General features: G+C 45.5%; 1 protein-coding gene across 1 annotated transcript in view; it reads right to left on the reverse strand.

Moving 5' to 3' along the window:
• The window catches only part of SEPTIN10 (septin 10), a 188,133-nt gene that overhangs the window by 85,796 nt on the left and 77,560 nt on the right, over nucleotides 1–24,777 (reverse strand). Inside the window, exons 2-4 of the mRNA XM_030201482.1 lie at nucleotides 24,141–24,255; nucleotides 18,331–18,526; nucleotides 3,547–3,733 (exon numbers count right to left, since the gene is read on the reverse strand). Coding sequence (XP_030057342.1) covers nucleotides 3,547–3,733; nucleotides 18,331–18,526; nucleotides 24,141–24,255 — 498 coding nt within the window. The remainder of the gene's footprint in view (nucleotides 1–3,546; nucleotides 3,734–18,330; nucleotides 18,527–24,140; nucleotides 24,256–24,777) is intronic.

Here is a 24,777-nt window from a genome sequence, read left to right on the forward strand (position 1 = left end):
GGGGGGGCTTTGTTGTTGAGATGAGTGGCAAAAAGAGGGGGTGCCCCACTCTCGGAAAATCTTGTGGGCTACTCCCATGCTGAGAGACCTCTCGTGAGTTGCAAAATCCTGCTCATTGTCTGCCAGACAGTTGTCCTTTCCTGCTAGGTAAGTGGCTTGGAGTACTATTCCATGAAGAAGGACCCACTGACACATTCCTACTGCCTCCTGACACGAGAAGCATGAGGGCATGAGTCAACTCTGGAGGAATCTGGATTACATCTGCTGGATTCCCAGCCACCTAAGACACTGGGAAGCTAGGGTCCACTGGGCCTCTCTCAAACAGAGAAGTGCCATGGAAGTGATATCACTGTTGAAATTTCTACAATCATCTCTCTAGCCAGCGCCTGCATTAGGGTCTGTCGGATGACATCAACCAGATGTGAGATTACAGAAGGCTTACTTGTCCTCGGAGAAAGAACAATGGGAGAATTGATGAAATTAGCCCCCATCACGAGGAGAATAGAGACATTAAAAGATTTTCATCAACTATTGTCCCCTCCCACTAGACCACTATAGATGGCCTCTGGAGGTTCCCAAGTTGTGTGGGGATCAGGAGAGAGGAAGGTTCCTGAGTAGGAGGAATTGGATGGGAGGGGGGACATATAGTGGAGGATCAGGAGGAGGGGGAGGTTGAGGACTAGACAGTTCACCTCATGATCTTATTAGTTACATGATCTCTTTTCAATACATTTTGATAATAGAGTTAAAGCACCAAATAAATAAAAAAGTACCTGTGTGACTACATCTTTAACAATGCAGTGAAACCTGAGAGTACATTTTATAGAATCCCTCTGGAATACAGTGCCGTCTGTGCAAAACTCTTAATACATTCAGAGCATAACAGAGTTCCCTTTGATATTCTATACCCTGTTTTTCCATATTATTTGCTTGAAATTCATTAAAGCAGGATACAATCTCTCTCACCTCATGTGCACCTCTCTTTAAATTAGTCACCTTATTTTCTAACTCATGTTACTCTCTTACCTATCTATATCTATATGCTAACCATTTCTCTGACCTCACGTGCAACTTTCTTTAAATTAGTCTCCTTACTTTCTAACCTCTCTTACTCTCTTACCTATCTATATGTCCCATCTTTGCTTATACCCTACACTGTCAATTAGAATGTTATATTACGTATTGCGTTGACATTGTATGTAGTATACTATGACATACTTTTTATTGTTATTTGAATAATTTTACTGCTGTAATTGTCTATTGCTTATGTTTGATTTATTCTTACTGTACACCGCCTTGAGTGAATTCCTTCAAAAAGGCGGCGAATAAATCCTAATAATTAAATAAATAAATCTGAACTCCTATATGTAGTGTGTCCTCTAATTTTTCAAAGCCTAAAAGTGGTCTCGTGCACCTGTCTTTAAGGAACTGTGTAGAAAGAAGCCTCTTAATCTGAAGGAATTTAAAGACCGAAAGGTTTCATAGCTCAAATTTGTTTGACAGGTTTTAGAAAATCATAAGGTTTCACATCTTGAAAGAACCGACCCAAATCACAGAATCGCAACATCACCCCACTGACCAAAATTCCTTTTGCCAAACTTAAGAGGAAGTCTGAACTGTTCCACAAGGAAGTCACATATAAGGGAAAATTGTGAGAAAAGCTGTGAAAGAACAATCTAATGGAGCTAAAAAAATAGGTTTTAAAGTCATTGATTGCAATATGCTTCCTCCATATCTATTCCTGATTAAAGTCAATCCCACCACTCCAGGCTTACTGCCCATTCCAAATAAAGGCATTAACACCTTTACGCAGCTATCTGAAAAATTTACCTGGGAGACCATGGGGAAATACTAAGAGAAAATACATGTTATTCCTTAAAGCAGGATAATTCATTTCATACAGAACTAATGAGCTCTTTTAAATAACTATACGTAAACACTAACAGTCTTGAGTACTTCAGTTGAAGAATTGCAGTTTAAAAGTGCCAGAATCTATTTTGATAATACAAAAGGGAAATTTTCAGATCTTCTGGTATTGATTTTATATCTGGACAGGAATCTGAGGTCTGCCAAAAATAGTCACCTTGCCATAAATCCACAGGTGAATGGACAAAAATAAAACTTGTTTTTACAACATTTCATGCATCACATGAGTGAGATACTGGGACAAAGGAGCAACTCCACAAACTTAGGGGCAGGAGAAAGCCTAGTAAGATTACTGAATTTCTGGAGAATCGGTATTTTTGAATATCTAGTGTTTTGAAATCCTCAAAGCACTTGTTAGGAAAGCCAGCTGAAGCTTTCCTTTACAAAATGAATGTGGGGAAGAGGGGATATCTGTTTGGAACTTGGATATATTTTGTAAGATGTATAATGACAACAGCTTATGACACAAGGCAGATAACTCTGCATTAGGGCCTTACAAACTTTAGGAAGCAAAGCTAAGGTAGTTTCAAAAACTCTATTTGGGAGGAAAGAAGAAGCTTGGAAAACTGATACATTTTGCAAGTTCCACACTGAAAAAAACTTTCATAGCACTTTGGACTAAATTCTATGTATGGCACCTAAAAAAAAACCCCACTCAGCGCTATTCTATAAACCCCGCTTAAAGTTTGGTGTGGTTTACAGAATAGTGCTACCCCCAGGAACCATGACTACATTTAGGAACGGCCATTTACACAAATGCTAAATTAGGCCTGGATCTCACTTCCTATATAATAATTCTCACCTCCAACGTTCTGTCTTGCCTGGGACCATGGCTCCTTCCAAGTTGGTCTGCTAGGCTCCGTAGATCAGGCTGACATCACCGTAGCCATTGTGATGTCAACTTCAGAACCAGGGGGAAAAAAAAACATGCCTCACAGCTGATCCATGTCCAGAGGAGGGTGGCTGAAGGGGGGGCAGGGGAGAGAGCAGGGTCACTGGACATGGGTGGCTGGAGGGGGGGGCAGGGGAGAGAGGAGGTTCGCTGGACATGGGTGGCTGCAGTGGGCGCAGGGGGAGAGGAGGGTTGCTGGACATGGGTGGCTGCAGGGGAGCCGAAGAAAACCTTGCTAGTGCCCGTTTCATTTGTGTCAGAAACGGGCCTTTTTTACTAGTTATTCTATAATTATGCATGTAAATGAAGGCATGCCCTTGATCCACCCATGAACCTCCAATTTCTGCACCCCCTTTTTTGACTTGGCATTAAAATTTAGGCGTTTACACTTTTTGTAGAATTCGGGGGTTTATGGGTCGGAAGCTATAATTATATTTTATTTTTAGCATTTAGCAAAGATTATAATTTACAGTGCCAGTGATTTTTCTTTTGAGTCTTCCATGTCTTATGCAATGTCTTTTACACAACTGGAGTAGTAAGCAGATGTGACCTTATCAACCATTCATGCAAGCTAGTCAAACAAAAAAATGCCTATAAACTTTAGCTGCTTCATACATTTATTTCTAATTATTTAATTTAGCAAAAGCATTACTATGTACACAACTCTTCAAACTGATTAGCACTAATTTAGGTAAAACCCATCCTTACATTTACTGAAATTACCTTACCTTACTATCAAGGCTCTTCATTGTTAATAAATCAAGGCTCTTAAGGGAATGACCTGTAGGTGAAATAAAGTACAGGCAGACATGGATCCTAGTATCGTGGTATCTGTACAAGGCACGTTTTATCTTCATCTCTTCTTGAAGGTAGGCTTCAAACTGTCGGTCTACATAGTTCAGTATAGGAATGAAGCTGAAAAACAAAAACAGCAAAAGTTCAGGTATAATATTGTTACAATGGGATCTAGGGGTAGATGAAATCTCAGCCGGGGCGTAGCCACGGGTGGGCCTGGGCCCACCCAGCAACGGTGCACCTAGATGCCCAAACCGCTGGCGCACCGTAGGTTTTGTTCCCTCCCTGCTCCCTCCTTCCTCCCCTGTCATCCCCGTCCGGACTCCGGCAGCGGTGCTAGGTAGCTCGAGCCGCGCGGCGCAGTCCGCTACAAGTGCTTCCTCTGCGCTGGCCCCGCCTCTTCAGAAAGAGTATTGGAGATGAGGCCAGCCGGAAGGAAGCAGTCGTCGTGTAGCAGCGGGAAGGAAGCAGTCGTTGTGTAGCAGCGTGCTGCTGCTGACGGACGCGGCGCCATTGCAGAGAAGAGCTGGACTGGCTGGCTGGCTGGCGAGAGAGGGGAAAAAGGTACATGCAGCATGGCGGGGGCAGGGGAAAAAGGTGCAGCATGGCGGGGGGGAAGGAGGACAGCACAACTCTCAATATATTTTTTAAATTAGTTTCATACTATTTAAAACTAGCAAAACATTCTTGTGGTGGTGGGGGGGGGGGGGGGGGAATCTAGCATTTTTAATGTGTGGAGCTTGGTGATTTTCGAGCTCTCTCTCCTTGATCATTACCCTTGAGAATTTTCTGCTTAGGCCCAAGGCAGCAAATACCATTCCTGTAGCCCTTACTGATGGGCGAGTCTGCTGACTTAGAGATGAGACCACCACCTGACCTGGAAGGCATGTTCCATTGAGCTCCTTAGGCCTAGTTGCTCTTTAGTGGCCCCAAAAGTCAGCTAGAGAATTTGCATAGTGGAGAAGAGTGTACGCTGCCAAGCTAGTAGGGATCCCCAAGCCTTGCCAGCTGGGGATCTCTTCCGGGGCTGCTTTCCACTGAGCTTGGCAGATGGGGGCAGCATCCTGGAGCCACTGACAACTAAGCATGTATGGGGTGCTGGCATCAGTGGCTCGAGGAGTTGCTACTGCCTGCTAGGCTTGGCAGGGAGGAGTTCTGGTCATCTCTGGTGGAGGTCCCCAGCTGACGTAGATTGGGGATCCTCATCAGCTAAAGTATTTATATTTTGAGTTGGGGAGAGAGAAAATTTTGTGCCCACCCACTTTGTACTCAGGCCCACCCAAAATTGGTTGTCTGGCTACGCCACTGATCTCAGCATTCCATTTTCATTGATTTGTTCTCAGTTTTTAGAGCTTATGTCCCTGTTTTAGCATAATGAAAGCTAAGAATAATGCTCACCAATCTGTTTGTCTTCAGGACTCACCTGCTTGCTGGAACAAAACAATAAATGACACACTTCTGCAGGGTTCTAGGCTAGTATACTGAGTTAAGTAGCAGAGAGTCAATATTCAGAGGCTGCAGATAACTTGTCTGGTAATCTTTAACTGGACATTCAGAAAGATATCCAGTTAAGTCAAGGCTTTTAAAAATAACTAGTTTAAATTAACCAAACAACTTTATTGGCTTAACATTAGGACAGGTATTTTTCCTATCAGACTTAAGCAGATAACGTTAACAGCTAGTGCCAAATATCAGCTTTATCCAGTTAACTTTAAGCCATGTTTCTTTCTCAAACTCTACTGTGAAACCTAGTAACTGAACACTATACCTTTCTTAACAGTGATGCTTAGTGACTGAACCTTGTAGTTACCTACTGGTTGCTATGTGTTTGGCTTGCTTACGGCAGAAATGCATGCAAAACCTCTTAACTCGGTGGAGTGGTACCCTGAGGTTCAAACATAAAAGGAGAAATTATGTCTTACCGGATTAATTTTCTTTCATTTGGTGAGCTACACTGTTCTGCACAAGTGAGTGTTATCCCCTCCTACCAGAAGGTGGTGCTCCCTGGAAAGATCCAGTATGCTTCTGACAAAGTAGCAGAAGGTCCCTTTTTGTAACACACCTATGCCCCCATCAACCACTGCAGCTGCAAAGATAATCAAGCGAGCACAACACCACAGATTGGCACTCGCCAGGGGCGTATCTGCGTGGGGCCACAGGGGCCTGGGCCCCCGCAGATTTTGCCCCGGACCCCCCTACCGCCGTTAACCCTCCCTCCCCCGCCTACCGCTGTCACCTACCCCGAGGTCCGCTTCCTCCGGCTTTTTAAAATATTGCTTCAGTTGGTGGGACCCCAACCCCCCCGCCAGCCTAGCCGCGATCTTTAACTTTTTCATCCTCGTCGTGCAGCGCGCTGTGAAAGCTGCATGCATCTTTAGATCCAGTTGGATGGAGTCTGTCTGACGTCGCAGCACGTTGTAACGTCAACGTGCTGCGACGTCAGACAGACTCCATCCAACTGGATCTAAAGATGCATGCAGCTTTCACAGCGCGCTGCACGACGAGGATGAAAAAGTTAAAGATCGCGGCTGGGCTGGCGGGGGGGTTGGGGTCCCACCAGCTGAAGCAATATTTTAAAAAGCCGGAGGAAGCGGACCTCGGGGTAGGTGACGGCGGTAGGCGGGGGTAGGGGGGGGTTGACGGCGGTAGGGGGGGTTGACGACGGTAGGGGGGGGCTGACGGCGGTAGGGGGGGCTATAATGTGCCCCCTCACTCTAGCCCCTGCCCCCCCTACCGCCGAACCTCAGATACGCCCCTGGCACTCGCTACCCTGAATTACTCCAGTATATATCAATAGCCTGTAAATTATAATATATTATAATATATTTATTAGGATTTATTTACCACCTTTTTGAAAGAATTCACTCATATGTGATTTGTGATTTGACTCTTCTCATTTGACTTTTTTTGTTAGTTTGTTTTTACACTGAAAGGGAAAGCACAGAGCACAGCCAGAGTCCCAGGCCCAAGTCTTCCAAGGGAGGTTTGCAGAAAAGTGTAGCTGACTAAAGGAAAGAAAATTATCTGGTAAGATATATTTTCTCCTTCTTTAGCATTTAGCTACACTATTCTGCACACATGAGATGTACAGAGGCAGATCCACTGGGTGGGGGGAGACAAGGCCCCCTGAATGATAACCCTGCCAAAGTCTGAATGGACCCTGACCGACATGTCAAATGAATGGTGCGACAACCACATCGTTACTCTACAAATCTCTTCAGAAGCCACCAACCAGGTCTCTGCCTAAGATGTGGCATGAGCTTGAGTGGACTGGGCCTCCAAGGCCCTAAGGCACTGGATGATTCTTGTAAATGTAAGCGGTCTCAATAGCCACCTTGATCCATCTCGCAATGGAGACCTTAGAGGCCTCGAGGCTGCCTGGACCCTCCTTGGACCATAAAAAAGAACAAAGAAGTGATAGGAGAGGTAAAAATTGTTCATCTTCTTTAGGTACTGTAGCAGTGTCCTCAGGACATCCAGCTTGTGGAGCCTCTGGTCCACAGGAATAGAGCCCTCCCCACAAAGCAGGTCAAGCAAACTTCCCTATTCACATGGAATGGAGAAACCACTTTAGGGAGAAAGGAAGGGACCATGCAAAGAAAAACTGAATCCTTCGCAATGAAGAGATATGGGCCCTGACAAGACAGAACCTTTAGCTTGGAAACTCTTCAAGCTGAGGTGATGGCAACAAGAAAAAAACTGTCTTGAGAGTGAGGTCTTTAATGGAGGCCAAGCGCAGAGGCTCAAATGGAGCCTCGGCAAGCACTCAGAGAGCTAGATTAAGATCCCATGAGGGAAACGAGTAACATACTGAGAGGCACAAATGCACCATGCCTCTCAGGAAATAGGACACCTCCCCAAGGTGAAGCCCTTCATCTTACCAAGAAAACTGGAAAGATCAGCCACCTGGTCCTTCAGGTAGCCCAACGCTAGAGCCTGGTCCAGTCACTGTTGTAGGAAGCCTGGAATATTGGGGACCTGAGCCCTCTAAGCAGATAGAAACCGTTTCACAAACCTTCCACACCCTGATGTAAGCCATGGAGGACTTCTGAGAGGGGAGCAATGTAGAAACCACCTCAGGAGAAAAACTGTGCTTCTCTAAGTGCCTCCTCTCAACAGTCAGACCGTAAGCCAGGAGGGATCCAGATCTTCCATTTCTACCTGCCCTTGCTGGAGAAGGCCCCAACTTCTGGGCAATGGGAGAGGGTCGCCCGCCAACAGGTGCACGAGGTCTGTGTACCATGGCCAGTGAGGCAAACCCAAAGATATTAGCAAGACCAGATGAGGATGACAAACAATCCCACACAACAGGCAGTCTATCAGAGGCCAAAGGAGGAAGACATAGAGGGGTTCCTCCATCAGCCAGCTGCCTCCGATGAGTGAAGAAATGCTCATTTTTTGCATTGACTGCAGTGTCTATTATATTGACTGCAGTAGCCATTACATTGAACAGTGGGGGGCCTCACCAGTCCACAATGAGCTGAAAGGCCTGTTGCCCTAGCTCCCATTCTCCTGGATCCAGGAGAGAGTGAGAAAGTCCAATTGCACATTGTCCTTGCCTGACATATGGACTGCTATGAAGGCTTACACGGCTATCGCCTGACTCCTGGTACCTCCCTGTTTCTTGATATAAGCCACCATAACGGCGCTGTCTGACATCACCCTGATCGCTTTCTCCCAAAGGTGCGGCAGGGTCAGGTGAACTGCTCAGGTGTCCAGACGATTGACGGATCAAGCTGCCTCTTACAGTGTCCTGGTTCTCAGATGCACGGTCCAGGCAATGAGCTCCCCAGCCAAAAAGACTCACATCCATGATGACAAGAACCCACTGTGGGAAATCCAGCAGCATCTTCCTCAGATGAATTTTGCTGTCCCACTAGAACAGATTGGTTCTCATCTTGGGCAAAAGAGGCAGTGGAAGTCTTGAGAGATTGGAGTGCACAGAGACAACACAGCCTACTGCAAGGGCCATATGTGAGCCCTCATCTAAGACACCACCTCCAGAATTGTTGCCATGGAGCCCAGGAGCCACAAGTAATCCTATATTGTGGGAATTGAAAGCTTGCACAATCTGCACCTGCACACGAAGCTTCTCCGCCATCCCCCTGACAGTGTTGAAGCAGACTCCCAGGTACTCCAGGGCCAAGAAGGAACCAGGTGATTCTTACACCAATTCATGACCTAGCCTAGGGTCTCAAACTGAGAGATGACTGAGAATTGGCTGCTGAGTCTACTTGAATCAGTCAGTCATCCAGATAAAGATTCATCTCAATTCTCTGGTGGAACAGTAGCAGATAAGCAGCGACCACCAATATAACCTTGGAATAAGTGTGAGAGGCCATGGTCAGTTTTTTTTTTTGTTTTTTTGTTACATTTGTACCCCGCGCTTTCCCACTCATGGCAGGCTCAATGCGGCAGGCAATGGAGGGTTAAGTGACTTGCCCAGAGTCACAAGGAGCTGCCTGGGAAAGGCCCGAAACTGGTAATGGCGGCCAAGAACACAGAAGCGAAGATAACACCCGTGAGGTCCAGGGATGTCAAGAACTTGCTCTGCCAAACTGAGGCGATCACCGACTTGAGGGTTTCCATATGAAAATGCTGTACCTGCAGGCAGGCATTTATTCCTATGAAGTCCACAATGGGATGGAAGGATCCACCATCCTGGGGAACACAAAGTAAATGGAATAACGTACCACACCACACCACACCCTTTGTGAGGTACTGGCTTCACAGCACCAAGCTCAAACAGGTGCTTGATAGTAAGGTCAACATCACTTTTGATCTGAGCCACATAGGGAAGGCATGAAGACATTGGGAATGGGAATGGGGTGAGTGAGCATCAGGGAGTATCCCTTCTCAACTACCTCTAGAACTCACTCGTCCGAGGTGATATGGGCCCACTCACAGTGGAAAAGGAACAGCCTGCCCCCCCCCCCCCCCATTTGCACCACAGAGGAGGCCGGCGCATCCTCAATGAGCAGGACAGGATGGTGAAGCTCTGCCAGTGGTGGCTGAAGAGCTGGTTCGCCTAGACCCCCTGAAAGGAGCTTGGCTGAAAGTGCCTCCTGAAATTGGAAGCCTGGGTCAGAGCACGCCAGCCTGACCGAACATGGTTCACCCTCCTGGAGTGACCTCAAAGTGGGGGGGCTGCTACGAGCTCTTAGACTTCAGCTCAGGGAGACAAAGAGGTCTAGCCTCCCCCATATCCTTCACAAATAGAAAGTGCCCTCGAAAGGGCAGCTGACTAAGAAGCTTTTTTGAGATTGTTTCCGCTAACGAATAGCAGAGACATAGCCAGCAACGGCCCACTACAGCAGAGCACACTGACAGAGGTCAGGCAGACCAGATCAACAGGACATCCATCAAGAAGGCTACTCCAGACTCTAGGAGGGAAACTTCCGTAAATTCCGGCAGCTGCTGCAGCCAGCACAATATGGCACTGACACATAGCCGCCACAGATTTCTGCTTGAACCCTAGATACCCCTACTGAAAAGGCTAAGTGTAACTGCCGTTCCACCTGCATATGATGGAGCTCCCCAAGGGCCAAAGTGCTCTGAACAGGGACGCTTAGAGTATGCCCAGTACTTCTCCACCTCCTCAGGGGCGAAGGAATACAGGCAATCGAGGGTCTGAGCCCTCTTGAAAAACCTATCAGGGGCCTCCCACTCCACTTGCAGGCAAGAGCTTTACAAAGAAAATGCTTCAGGGGCTCCACAAGGCCCTCCAAGAGAGAGGGTCTGCAGCAAGAGATATGAGTATCCCTAGTGTCCCTGTAACCTCAAAATGAGACAACAGAGCTCCTCACAACTGAAGAGCTGGATCACATGGGACCACAGCTCCTCCTCCTGTGGGGAAGCTTCATCTAAATCCGAACCTAAGAAGGACTGAGTGTACCTCCAGATCTCCCCCCCCCCCCCCCTGATGCCCTGGAGCTGACTGGTACATTTACAACCCCCTGATGCTCCCTATGATGCTTGGCCCCAAAAGAGGACCTGACTGAGAACATCGGGTCCTCTAGGAAACCCAACACTGGCTGAGAGGCCAGATTCCTCCTGCATGGTTTGTTTAATTTGGATCAAGCTCTGGAGCCAAACACCCCAGGAGCCCATGTGGACTCCTCATGCAGGTGGACCCGAGGTGGATGAGAAGGCAAGCCCCCCCCCCCCCCAAATGGGGATGTGAAAATAAGACCAGCTGGAGCAAAATGGCCACCATTCCTCCCCCCCCCCCCCCCCCCAAGTTCATCATCAGGACCGTGGTTCCCAATTTTTCACCCCCCCCCCCCCCCCCCGGCCCATTTCTGATTGGAAATGGACTATCACAGAAGAGACAGACAGAGCTGACAGATATTTTGATCTTGACATTAACAATTTCACCAGTAAAACTTCTCTCTCATAACTGTTTAAATACTTTTTTGCTTTTTAATATGCAGTGCTCAGACTATACTAACGTGCCATATACCACATACAACATCAGATTTACAACCAATATCGGCAATCAGGAAATTGATTTTTTAGATGTGCACATATCATTAGGGATGAACAGTATTTCCACATCTTTATTTGTAAAACCAACAAACAGGAACACCATATTGCATTACTCTAATTACCATCCTAGACCCCTCAAGAATGGTATCCCTGTGGGCCAATTTCTCCGGATTAGAAGACTCTGCAGCGATGATCGCTCATATAAACAAGAAGCCCAACAAATGCACGATAAATTTAAACAACGAGGATACCCTCATAAAGTTACAAAACAAGCCCGGAAGAGAGCACAAAATGTGCAAAGAGAATGGCTTTTGCACCAGAGATGCGGGGAACAGCAGAAACGCCTTCAATGTGTTTTACCATTTTCATCTACACATACAAATATCACTAGAATTATACATAAGCACTGGCTGATTCTACAATTACACTCTCAGTTTATGGACAGACCCAGAATAGCATTCCATAGGGCCAAGAACATGGGCGAATATCTATCAATCTTCAGGCACAATAATTCCCTATCAACACAGAGAAATGGGTCACAGCAGATGTCAAAAACGCATTTACTGCCCTTATGCCACAGAGACTAATTATATCATCAATCCAGCCACGGGCAAACGTTTTGATCTAAGATCTAAAACGGATTGTGACTGCCAAAGTGATATATGCCAACTGTCGTCCATGTTTAAAATGGTATATAAGACAGACAAAGCGGAAGATCAAACAGCAGATTGGTGAACACCTCAGTAACATCAGGTTGAACAAAAGTGAGACCCCATTAGTAGTGCATTGGCAGGTTAAAGGTCATAGAGAATCAGATCTTAAATATGTAGTTCTCAGGCATATCCAACTACGATGGGGGGGGGGGGGGGGGCGATATTACAGCCACACTGATGAAACATGAACAAAGATTTATCTATCTATGGAACACAATACAACCACAGGGTCTAAATAAAGAAATAGACTGGTTAATAACATAACCACAATCATGACATAAATCATGGATTACTTGATTACTGCAGGCAGCTGTCGACTGACGTATATAAAAAAGCGCCATTAGTCGGCGCCGGGTCAATACTAGCAGGGATGAGCCTGACTCGTGACCACTCCTGGTAAGCCGAAATAGAATAATCTAAATGAACATTTATTGAGATAAGTTGAAATAGAATGATATATTTTGAATGAGCAACATCATATAAGACTGTACAACACATGATTTTATAGACTAATAAATATATGTTTTCAGCTTTGTAGAGAGTTGAAATACATTCCCTTGAAAACGCCAAGATGATGAAACGTGGCCCCACGTTGGGAATAACGAAGGAATCTTACTTTTAACTTCACTGTCACATATGGGTGAAGATCCAGCAGCATTTACATCGGTCCTACTGTTGACATTTCAAAGCCATTCACAGATAAGTGATCATATCTGTATATAACCAGTGTTTTGACTACAGCGGTTCAACAATAAGGATCCACTTGTTAGGAGGCAGGCAGGGCTGGTGCTATGATAGTGAATGCTGCGGGCCGACACCACAATATATGGTATATGGCACATTAGAATAGTCTGAGCACTGCATATTAAAAAGCAAAAAAATATTTAAACAGTTATAAGAGAGAATTTTTACTGGTGAAATTGTTAATGTCATTATATTACTACACCAGTTTGATTATAAGAGATCCCTACATATTACATAGATATTGTGATCTGCCAGCTCTTGCAGACACTACAACCACGTGGCCGGTATGTGTAGGCCCACCCTGCCACTTGAGCCAACTCAGGCCTGGGGCTCCAGTGTCTCTGCTATTCGAGCCTTAGTTTCGTTTTTTTTTTCAGCAATAGCTTTATGCCCTACACCAGGGAATAAAGTTAAGCCAGGCAAAACCAATTCGTTTTTTTGTTTTTTTTTAACTATGCCTTGGAGCTGCAGGAGAGCCTGGAGGGATTACAACCAAAGTGAGTGGGCAAGAAGGAGTGGGCTAGATGCGGACCCTCACTCCTCAGGCAAGGTCCTGTAGGACTGAGCCATAAGCCTCCCCCAATGGACACTAAGAAGCATGACTGAGGGCAGCAGAGCCAAGCTCCGAGCTCAAGCAGGTTTGGTCCGAGAATTGGAAAACCTGGAACTGGACCTTAAGCTCAACCAAGCTGTGTGGCCATGGCCAGCAACACCAGTCAGCACAACCTAACAATTGCTGAGGTAGAGAAAATACTAGATCTTTCCACTGAGCACCACCAGCTAATATTGATGAGGTCACTGGTAAAACAAGTCTTTTTTCTACTTCCATCTGCTGGGAGGAGTGAATAACACCCACTTGTGCAGAACAAGTGTAGCTAGACACTAAGGAATGTACACTTGTGAATATTTAACTTAGAAAACTGTATCTTAAAATTTGGAGAGCTGGTGAGACTATGTGTACATGCACTCTGTGCAAAGAGCTCCTGAGTGCCAGAGAACAAGTCTGATCTCTGGAGGTACTGAAGAAGTCAGAGAAGTATACAAAGGAGATCTTCAGGGACACAGTAGAGCAAACCCACCAATGTCTGGCAGCCTTTGTGCTACATTGGAGGAGAAAGGCCACCTGGAAGGATACCAACACATTGGTATAGCAGGAAGTAATCCTGTAGCCAGGACTTTCTCTGGATGTTGAAATACTCTCTCATACACAAAAGACATGATATCAGAGCCATGTGCCCAGGAAGGAAGAGCTGGGACAGACGTTATAGCTGGCAATTTAATCATTAGGAATGTTGACAGCTGGACAGCTGATGGGTGTGAGAATCACAGGATAGCTTGCCTGCCTGGTACAAAGGTGGTGGACCTCATATGTTACCTAGATAGGTTTTTAGACAGTTCTGGGAAAGTGCTGGCCATCTTAGTACACCTAGGTACCAACAACATAGAAAGTGCAGGAAGAAGGCTCTGGAAACCAAATGTAGGCTTTCAAATAGAAAAGCTGAAATCCAAACATCCAGGGTAGCATCTCAAAACTGCTCCTTGTTCTACGCACAGGACACATCACGTGAGTGGGATGATAGTGCAGGGAGGAGGAATTTAGATGTGTTAAATAGAAGATGTAGAAACAAGGGCCAACAACCAAATTTGTAGGTGATACCTTTTTATTGGACTCGCTTTCCTACTTACTTATGGAGAAATATTACATCAAGTAGCTGGTAAAGATAGTAGTATAGACAAGCAGTCAGAAGGTAGAACACAATTTTGGTAGTGTTACACACCCACACCAGATTAAAACCAGTGGCTGAGATACATCTCAATGTTCGAGAAAGTTTCTCTGGGGGTCCACCAGTTCAATGTACATCGTCTTTCCCTACACCCCTTCCCGTGCACTCCGCTCCACTCTGTTCCGTTCTCCACTACTGGCAATTCCAGACTTCGCGCCTTCTGTCTCGCTGCACCCTACGCCTGGAATAAACTTCCTGAGCGCCTACGTCTTGCCCCATCCTTGGCCACCTTTAATTCTAGACTGAAAGCCCACCTCTTTAACATTGCTTTTGACTCGTAACCACTCGCCTCCACCTACCCTCCTCTCCTCCTTCCTGTACACATTAATTGATTTGATTTGCTTACTTTATTTTTGTCTATTAGATTGTAAGCTCTTTGAGCAGGGACTGTCTTTCTTCTATGTTTGTGCAGCGCTGCGTACGCCTTGTAGCGCTATAAAAATGCTAAATAGTAGTAGTAGTAGGAAAATCATTCTGAATTTTCTCTTTAAAAGGAAAAGATTCTGCTCCCTCAGATACAGGATTTTCTAATCACCCCAATCTTTTTGGAAACCACAGTGCCATCTTGCAGGACTTGAGTTTGATTCGCAGCTTAGGTCTTTCATTTCCCAGTTTGGCTGGGAATGGGAATCAATGGATCCATATATGGGTTCCTAAAAAACAGCTGAGAACCTAAAGGTTGGTCCTAAGAAAGTATAAAAGGGTAAGAAATTGAGCAATAGTCGGAGAAAGTGACGTCATCGGCGAGCATGGCCGCTTAAGCACCGTGCTCCCGAATACCCACAGCGATTAAAAGCGATTTCCCAGCCTCACCTGAGAGCTGAAAATAGAGATAACCGACGGGAGAAGTAGCAGAACAGAGAGGACCCAAAGCGATCTTGCAAAAGCGAGCGGATCCACCTAATCTCTCCCAGTTTGCATACGAGCACGACGCGACCAGAAAAAAACATGGCGGCCCAAGAGGAGGAGGTTACGGCGGGACAGGCCATGGCGGAACTGCAGCCCTCGGGGAATATGTTTGTAACGCAGACCCAGGGAGAATCCCAGGTGGCTGGACTGCCGGAGCTGTGTGCCTGGATCCAAGAAATCCGATCGGATCTAAAGGCAATGCGACCCTAGGAGCCGATATGAGGGGCAAGATAGCAGAGCTGGGACACAGAGTTGAGGAGGTGGAAGGCCGAATCGACAAGCACTCGGAATCCCTAGGCTCCTTGGAACGGCAGATAGCGGATGAGCGTCTAGGCCAGCAGCTGATTAATGACAAAATAGAAGATTTGGAAAATAGAAGCAGGCGCCATAATCTCCGTTTCCGCGGTCTGCCTGAGACCCTGACGTTTCAAAACAGTGAGCATGTGGTTCAACAAATCGCTAGCTCCCTGCTAGCAGCCATGGAGGAACCGGTTTCACCAGAAAAAATAATCCTGGAAACAGCTCATCGGGCCCTAGGGGCCAACAGAAGGAACCTACCTAAAGGCATAATAGCCTGCTTCCAAGACTTCAAACTGAAAGAACGAGTTATGACAGCAGCGAGGCAAGCAAAAGATTTTAAGTGGGACACTTATTCAGTGGAAATATATCAGGACTTGGCTGCAGCCATCCTGAAGAGAAGAGCTGAGTTAAAGCCGGTAACAGACAAGCTAAGAGAACTGGAGATCCGATATTGTTGGAGGTACCCGTTTGGGCTTGCATTCTACAAGGATGGAAAACACCATCAAATTAAAACGGTGGCGAGGCAAAGGAGATACTGCAGGGGGAATATCAACTGGCCACACCCTCCACAGCAGAGAGACCCGCACCGCCAGCAGAGAAATTGAGCAATAGTCAGAAGGTAGTGGTAAATAGAGTCTACTCCAAGGAACAAAAGCATACGTGAAGTGTCTCAAAATCAGTAGTAGTTCCACTTCTGATCAATATTTTTATAAATGGTATTGCTGTGCACTTAATAGAAAAGGTTTATCTGCTTGAAGCTAAAGACCTGCAACAGAGTAGACAAGCCAGATAAGAGTAGAAAAAAGAGAGTGATCTAATGAAGTTCAAGTTTAGAAACTAAAATTTAATTTACTAGTCTTCTTACCCTTATTCCTCATATGATCATTCCTCCCTCTACCACCCACCTACCTCACTCCCCCACCCACTATATATCCTACATATTCTAAAGTTTCAATTAGTTGATTGTCAATGTAATGATGCATAAATATAGAGGAACAAGGCCTGCTTGTGACCATTTTCTTAGCTCCTAGCTAGAAATGCGTTTCCTTTCTAATAAAGGACTATTTTAGAATATACAGATAACTTCCTTTTCTTAAGCAAAGTAGGTCTCCTATGCATATCAAATATGATTTCTGTCCCAAGTAGGTAGCACTACTGTGTTAAATTATCTACTATAATAAAACTCACCCTCAACGTTCTGAAGACAACGTTCTGAAGTCACTCAGTCACTCACTGAAGGGTTCATGGATTCATGGTGGTGAAGCCACAACACTGACCATGTCTCTCTGCCCCGCCCTCGCATGACGGACCAATCAGAAAAAACACCCTGAACATTCAGAAACACAAAGGACCATCACAACACCGTTCCCAGGTAACACTAGGCAACGTAAGACGGACCAATCAGAGGAAACTACGTGACAATAAGGGAGGAGCATTCCCCAGCAGAATGGCTCATTATCTGTGCAGCACGGAGAGCACAGAACCACCGCTGGAACGAGAGAAGAATATTCCTGCTGTGGGTATGTGCAAAAATAGACCGGGGGAGGGGGGGAGAAATTTTTAAATGCCTAATGCCAGTATGAAGAGTGCCAGAGGGCCCATAGCAAAGACTATATTTGGGATCGTTTGACATGGAGTCAGAGGAGCCGGAAAACAACGTGCCCGTCACCATCTGGGACATGGGCGAACAGGACAAGCTGCGGCCCAGCTGGAAGGATTACCCGCGACCCAGCCAGCAGCAAACAGCGACCAAGGAAGGGAGAGGAGTACTCCTTCCCTGCCTAGGAATCGCTGGAGACTGGCTGCCAAACTAACGAAACAACCGCACACCGACGCACCACCTCCATCATTCAAAAGGCATCCACTCTTTCTTCAACAGAAATGCAAACTAATACAAAACAAAGAATACCCGTTTTCTCACGCAGCTACAGGTAACTCCCCACCCCCTTCCTCTTCTCCTTTTGCCAAAGCGGCTGTGCCCAACCATCCCCAGCCTCAGGCAAGCAGTCTCCCACCTCGAGGATTCCCCGAGCACCCGGAAAAAGACGGCACTGATTCCTGCAGCGCATAAATGTTCCAGCATTCCCCTGCAGCCGGCCTGAAATGGACCAAACATACCGGATCACCCCCCGACGGCCCGAGACCGTGCTCTTCTCCCTTCCGCCAACTTAAAACAACCATCCCCGTCCTCAGGCAAGCCGTCACCAACCTCCAGGATGCCCAGAACCCCAGCCCAATTGAAAAAGATGGCGCTGCTTCCAACAGCACATTTCTCTTCCAGCATTCCCCTACAGCAGCCCTGAAACGGCCAAAAAATACCAACAGACAAAGAACGTGCTCCTCTACCTTCCGCCCATCTAAAACAACACTGCTGCCTCAGCACAACACAAAAAAAAAACCATGGATAAAAAAAAACAACACTCAACAAAGGCTGACCCCCCTACAACCACATTTACATTTCACCAACAGAAAGACCCCCTCCACAAACCTCCTTGACAGACAAAACCACACACACACAATACAACAGAAACACACCCTCAAAGCCACACACCAATCCAACCCACTTTGCCAGCACAGCACAGCACATCCCCCAACCCCCAAGCAAAAAACAAAACAAAACAAAAAAAAGACACACATCAACAACCTGCACACACACCGCTCCCTCACACACACAAAATAACTCTGACACATACACACACACAAAACCACATGCTAGCGCCCATTTCATTGGTTTCGGAAACGGGCCTTTTTTACTAGTTACCAATAAAGAGACACTAACCTGTCTTCCTTGTTGATCTGGTCACCAAATCCTACAGTATTCACAATAGTCAATTTCAAACGAACATTGCTTTCTTGAAGATCGTATGTTTGAGCTATCAGTTTTACAGAAGGTTCAAAATGAGTTGACTCATAGTTCTCGAAGCTTGTGTTAAACAAAGTGTTTATTAATGTTGATTTACCAATTCCAGTTTCACCTGCAATTAATAGGAAAACAAAATCCTTGTATTTAATACTATATAGAACAGAGGCAAGGACAGTTATGTTCATCCTTCATTAAATTATATCAAAAGTAAACTTACCCATTAATGAAAGCTTGTGCACGGAAAACAATATACCATACCCTAAATAATAATAAAAACTCATGGATTAATTAATTATAAATAGTTGTAACCGCTATGTATATATCAAACAAACTATTGCTTCAATTCTATTTATTAATTTTTTATAAACTAATTAAACAACAACTACTTACAAACCCACATAAATTTCACATCCACTTATTACCTCAGTCACACGCACATACACTCCACACTTAAAACATAACTCAAATAATAATACTGATACTGGTGTAAATGCTACCCACAGTAACAAACCATTACATTCCACACATAGCCTCTACAGTGAACAGGACCGTTGCACATAATTATAAATATCACACGGAGAGAAGCAGAAAAACTGGTATACACTTTCATTAAACTTGAGTCTGTGAACAAGGGCAATGTTCAACTATACCAATGTTCCTATAAAGCACTGGTGTCTTCCTGCCAAGTTAACACAAGTTCATCGATGATCCACCATTGTCCACAATTTACTTGTATTAATGCAGATACAAAAATGCAACAGTGTCCAGCAACAGCGAGACAAATGGTTTCCTAACCAGAACAGATCCATCTTCATGTAAGTCCAAATGATAAAACGCCACATGTGCCTGGAAACTCTCGGCTCCTCAGACCCTACACAGACTGTGTTTCGCATATACAAAAGCGCCATCAGGTGTCATACCTACACAATACAATAACAAACCCCATAACCCATACATCCTAATACCACAAATATCCACAATCAAACAACAAATAACCCAAACCCTCTTACCAGTCATTTTCGAGCTTCTGGGATGTCTTTCACACCATACCAACATGGCGGGGTTAAAAAACCCAAATAACGCCCACACATGCGCATAAGGTGCCTAGGGCTTCACTCCTTATATACTTCACTAGATAAACACAAACACAATCAACTTCCCTATGGGGCCACCGTATCCCAATTAAATATCATACATTGTTCCGACCCCTGGGGGGCACCACCTGTTGCAAAACAATAAACCATAGATCTTGTACCTGATGTCGAGCTTCCAACCAATGAGCAACCAGGGGAGCTTCCATGCGCTGTAATCGAAGATTACTAAGATGTTAAGCTATCCTCAACTTAATCTTACGTATGGTTTGCCCTAAATACCACAGGCCACACGGGCGACGCACACTGTAAACACCGTAAACAAGCAGACTAGGCAGAAGAACCAGGAGACAAGCAGACTTGGCAGCAGAAACCAGGAAACAAGCTGACTTGGTAGCAGGAACCAGTTGCTATGGCACTCGAGGTGGGGCTAGGCTTACCTAAGAGAGTGTCCAGACCCATGCCATCACTCCACCTTGCCCCTCCATCGTCCCGCCACTAGCCCTATAATAATCGGGCTGTGGTGTGTATGACCACAGTTGTGGAATGACGCTGTCCCACAAGCTGCTCTAGAAGTAAGTGTAGCAGGGTCGGGGTCACGGCAGTACTGTGACAGTACTTCCTCCTCAACAGCCCCCCCCCCCCTGCACCTGGGCCTGGGTTTGTGAGGTAACGGTGAAACCAGCGGATGAGGACTGGAGCATGGACTTGATCCAACAGTTCCCAGAAATTGTCCTTGGGGCCAAAGACCTTCCAAGCAATGAGATACTGCAATAGGCCTTGTACCCTTCATGAGTCTAGTATACCCTGCGCTTCATACTCCTTGTTGGTGTCCGTATCAACTGGTTGCAGTGTAGGGAAAGCCTTAGTCATTCTCCTCAATAACAGAGATTTCAGCAAGGACACATGAAAGGTGTTGTGAATCCGCAGGTTAGATGGGAGTTTTAGTTGGTACATGACAGGGCCAATCTGACAGGTCACTGGGTACAGCCCAATGAACCGAGGGGAAACTGGGCTGAAGGCATTTTAAGGCATAGATTCCGTGTGGAAAGCCAAACCAGGTCTCCTAACTGGAAGTCGGTCTGTTGCTTGAATCTCTGGGTCGTATTTAGTAGGAGGTCCCAGGTGGTCTTCCTGATCTGAAAAAGTGAGATGATAGTCTTTGCAACCGCAGGGACTTCTGGGACAGGGGGTACATGCATAGGTACCTGGGGATGTTGGTCAAAGACAATTCAAAAAGGAGAGGCCCCGGTGGACGCACTCACATGATTATTATGACAGAACTCTGCCCATGGTAACAGCTGAGACCAGTTGTCCTATAGGACAGACACACAGGCTCGCAAGAAGGCATTCAGACTCTGATTCATTCACCTGTGGGAAGTGATTGAGGCTTCATCAGAATTTGGAAGCGAATTTTACTCCCCGATCAGAGACAATGGAGATGGGTAAGCAGTGCAATCAGATGACATCCTTGAGAAACTGATGGGCCAAAGTGGATGCAGTTGGTAACCTAGCAAGAGGCACAGTCCACCACCACCCATATGGTAGTGTAACCATTAGGGAGGGGGACATCCATAATTAAATCCATCGCAATGTGCGTCCAAGGTTTCTAGCATGGGAGGGTTTCTAGCGGGCGCACACAGGACAGGCTGAAATAAATTCCCATCCAGCAGTCAAATCTGGTCCATGACCCATGGCCTCCATGGCTATGAGAATTATTCGACCCCAGTGAAATGTGATCCTTTTCAACACATGGCCCATGGACCAAGGATGAAGACAAAGTAGATGTGCCTCCAGCCAGCAGTAGGACATCAATCATTGAGCCCACTTCTTTCCAATGGCTGAAGAACGTGGGCACTTTGGCATTCCTTTTCATCGCTATCAAGTCCAGAAGTGGAGAACCCCATCAGTCCCCTATCAGCTGAAAACCCTTGCTAGATAGTTCCCATTCTCCCAGGACCAAGGAGTGCCTGCTGAAAAAGTCCACTTCTACATTCAAGGACCCCATGATGTGAGCCGCCAACAAGCAGAGATTTGTTTCTGCCCAACTCATGAGGGAGGCCGACTCCACTGCCACTGGATGGCTATGGGTCCCACCTTGCTTGTTGATATAATCCACCACTGTCGCATTATCAGAGAAAACTCGGACCAGTGCCCCTGCCAGAAAGGAAGCAATGTTGCATAAGGCATTCCACACTGCCTTGAGTTCCAAGTGATTTATCTACCACTGAGACTCCTGTTCCATCCAGGTGCCCTGTGCCAGATGGTACATGCAATGAGCTCCCCAACCCGACTTGCTGGCATCCACTGTCACTACCTCCCATTGTATTATTGGAAAGGGAGCTCCAACGATCAATTGCCTAGGTGACAACTACCACTACATACTCTGTCTGGCAACCAGCATCCAAGAAAGATGAAGATTGTACTTCTGTGACACCAGAGACCAGCAGCTGAGAAGAGATTCCTGTAATAGCCACATATGAGCCCTTGGCCAATGCATCACTTCCATCGCCACTGTCACTGACCCCAGAACCTGAATGCAGTCCCAGATCCTGGGCCTGCCCTGACTGAGGAAATGACAAATCTGTCGAACCAGCTTTGACCTCCTGTGTTCCATGGGGAAGATCTATTTAACACAGCACAGGAGAGGAACGCCCAGAATCTTCAGGGTCTGCAATGGAGTTAGTCTGCTCTGCTTGAAATTGATCAAACAACCCAACTTCAGAAGACAGACAACTTTGTCTGTTGCCACCACACTATCCGAATAAGACGATACAAGAATGAGCCAATTGTTGAAATACGGGTAACTCTGATTCCCTGGCACCAAAGGAAGGCTGCCACCAGCACCATAACCTTGGCAAACGTTCTTGGAGCAATGGCAAGACCAAAGGGCAAAGCCCTGAACTGGAAGTGATGGCCCAGCAACGTAAAATGTAAAAACTTCTGATGCGGTAGCCATATAGGTATATGCAAGTATGCCTCCTTGAGACCAAGAAATTCTCCCGCTTGAACCAAGGCTATGTCTGCTCATAGTGTCTCCATGCGAAAGCATGACACTCAGAGTCAGCGGTTTAAACCTTTGAGATCTAAGACTGGGCAAAAGGTCCCTTTCTTACATAAGAGTAGCCATACTGGGTCAGACCAATTGTCCACCTAGCCAAGTATCCTATTTCCAACAGTGGCTAAGCCAGGTCACAAGTACCTGGCAGAAGCCCAAATCGTGGCAACATTCCATGCTACAGTGAAGTAGAAGGAGTATCTGCCTTAATGGCTTGCAGTGCCAGGAAGGAATCTATGGTGGCCTGAACCTTGACCACCTTTGTTTCCTTTCAACAAGGAGACTGCAAGAAGAGAGGCCGCTGATCTGCCCCAAAACGTCCATGACCCTCCCACTCGAAACAAGATTTCATAGATGCGAGATGCCAACTTGAGCAGCTCCGGTCTATATTGTTTCGAGTGATTTTTTAGCACCACAAGTTCCCTGAAGAGACAACTGGAGAGTTGTTCATACAGACGTTCTTCATACAATTCACTTACAAGCTGTTCTACATATCAATTTAAAAACATCCGCTATAGAATTAGAGAAAAACACTTTATATGGTGAGAAGACTCCTGACGCAGGCCTTACCGGCCGAAACACAGCTGTGTCGAGTCCTGTTCTCCTGTCTTTTGCTTTGTTTTTATAATAAATATTTTTAGTTTTCATATTTGAAGTGTCATCTTTTTTAATACATTTTTTATATATATATTTTATTTTTGGTGTTGTTTTTATTAGTCATCTTCGCTGTTTTGTTTATTTCGATTTTCACGTAACAGTAAGTTTGGCACATGTAGATATTTAAAAGGTTAAGCAAGAAGGTAGTGATTAAGTTTATCTTTCTGTTGTTCAATGAATGCAGTAATTGCTAAGATTGGCCCCTGTAATCCTTGAAGCAGTTCAGCAAAATGCTGGCCAAGTCTTCAAGCAGATCAGAAACAGAAATATAACTTGTGATTTTTTTTCACTGTTATTTCCGCATTGCACAGAGCTGAGTGTAAATCATTCAAGGGGATTTTTATACCTATGAAGTAATTGTCTATAAAGCCTCACTAAAATGTACTGCTAGAGGTGGGGCTCTGAGGCTTTTTTCTCTGTCTTAGGGGTCCTTTTACCAAGCTGATGTAAAAGAAGCCCTGTGGTGGCATAGGCAACGGGTAAAAGGAGATTAAAAAATAAATAATAATAAAAAAGGAAATGGCCATGCAGTAAGTTAAGTACTTGCCAAACGGCCATTTCCTGGGGGGCGCCCTTACCGCCTCCTCTTTAGGAGGTGGTAAGGGCTCCCACGCTAACCTGGCAGTAACTGGGCAGTGAAAGATGCTGCCCGATTACCGCTGGGTAAGCCCCTGGCACTAAAAAAAATAAAAATAATTTCAGAGAGCCAGAAATGGGGCGTGGCACACACTGGGAGTACCGCTGGGCTCCACTGCCGTGGTAACCTTACTGCGGCTTTATAAAAGGGCCCCTTAGTGTTTAATTTTCTGTTTAGCTGTCTCTGCATTGTGGAATTGAGAATAGTGAATGTGGGTAAATTAATAGGCCCTGTCTAGCTTGCTTTTTGATTGATATTGGGAGAGTTTGGCTACATTACTTACCAATACAGAGAATATTAAAGCAGAATCCTTGACTGATGCGTTTATTGACCAGCTGTTGGGGTAAGCTGTCAAAGCCTACATGCCCAGACAGAGGTAAGGTTTGGATATCACCAATCTGTAGAGAGAAAAATATAAACCTCTGTTAATGCAGGAAGATGTGATGTAAAATGACTGTATGATTTATATTTAGCTCATCGCTTTTCTGCTCAAATCAACGAATGATGAACAAACTACAAAGCTAGCAGTCTTAAAATGAATCATTTTTTTATTCAAATGTGGTTACTTCCAGTAAGAATATTATCTATTCATCAATATGTAAAGAAGTAATAAAAAGAAAATAAAGTACTTTAAACCAATTACTATTTAGTTAGCATTAAACATTATGAACCCTGTTTAGCAACTCCCTTTCTGTATCTATGATATCTCTGATGTACTGCTGGATTTATAGATAGTGAAAGTTAGAACTGTGAACAGTCGGAACACGTGAAAATATAAAACACCAGAGCCAAACAAGAAAATAGTGGTTGGCAAAGTGAGAGACGACTAGTTGGAAAAGAGGGGGGAAAGTAGTGTGGAAGAGGGAGAATACAGAAAGGGGAGGAGAGTCAAAAAGTGGACAATGGGAGCAGTAGCATAG

The sequence above is a fragment of the Microcaecilia unicolor genome, chromosome 4 (assembly GCF_901765095.1).
Source record: "Microcaecilia unicolor chromosome 4, aMicUni1.1, whole genome shotgun sequence".
Lineage (NCBI taxonomy): Eukaryota > Metazoa > Chordata > Amphibia > Gymnophiona > Siphonopidae > Microcaecilia > Microcaecilia unicolor.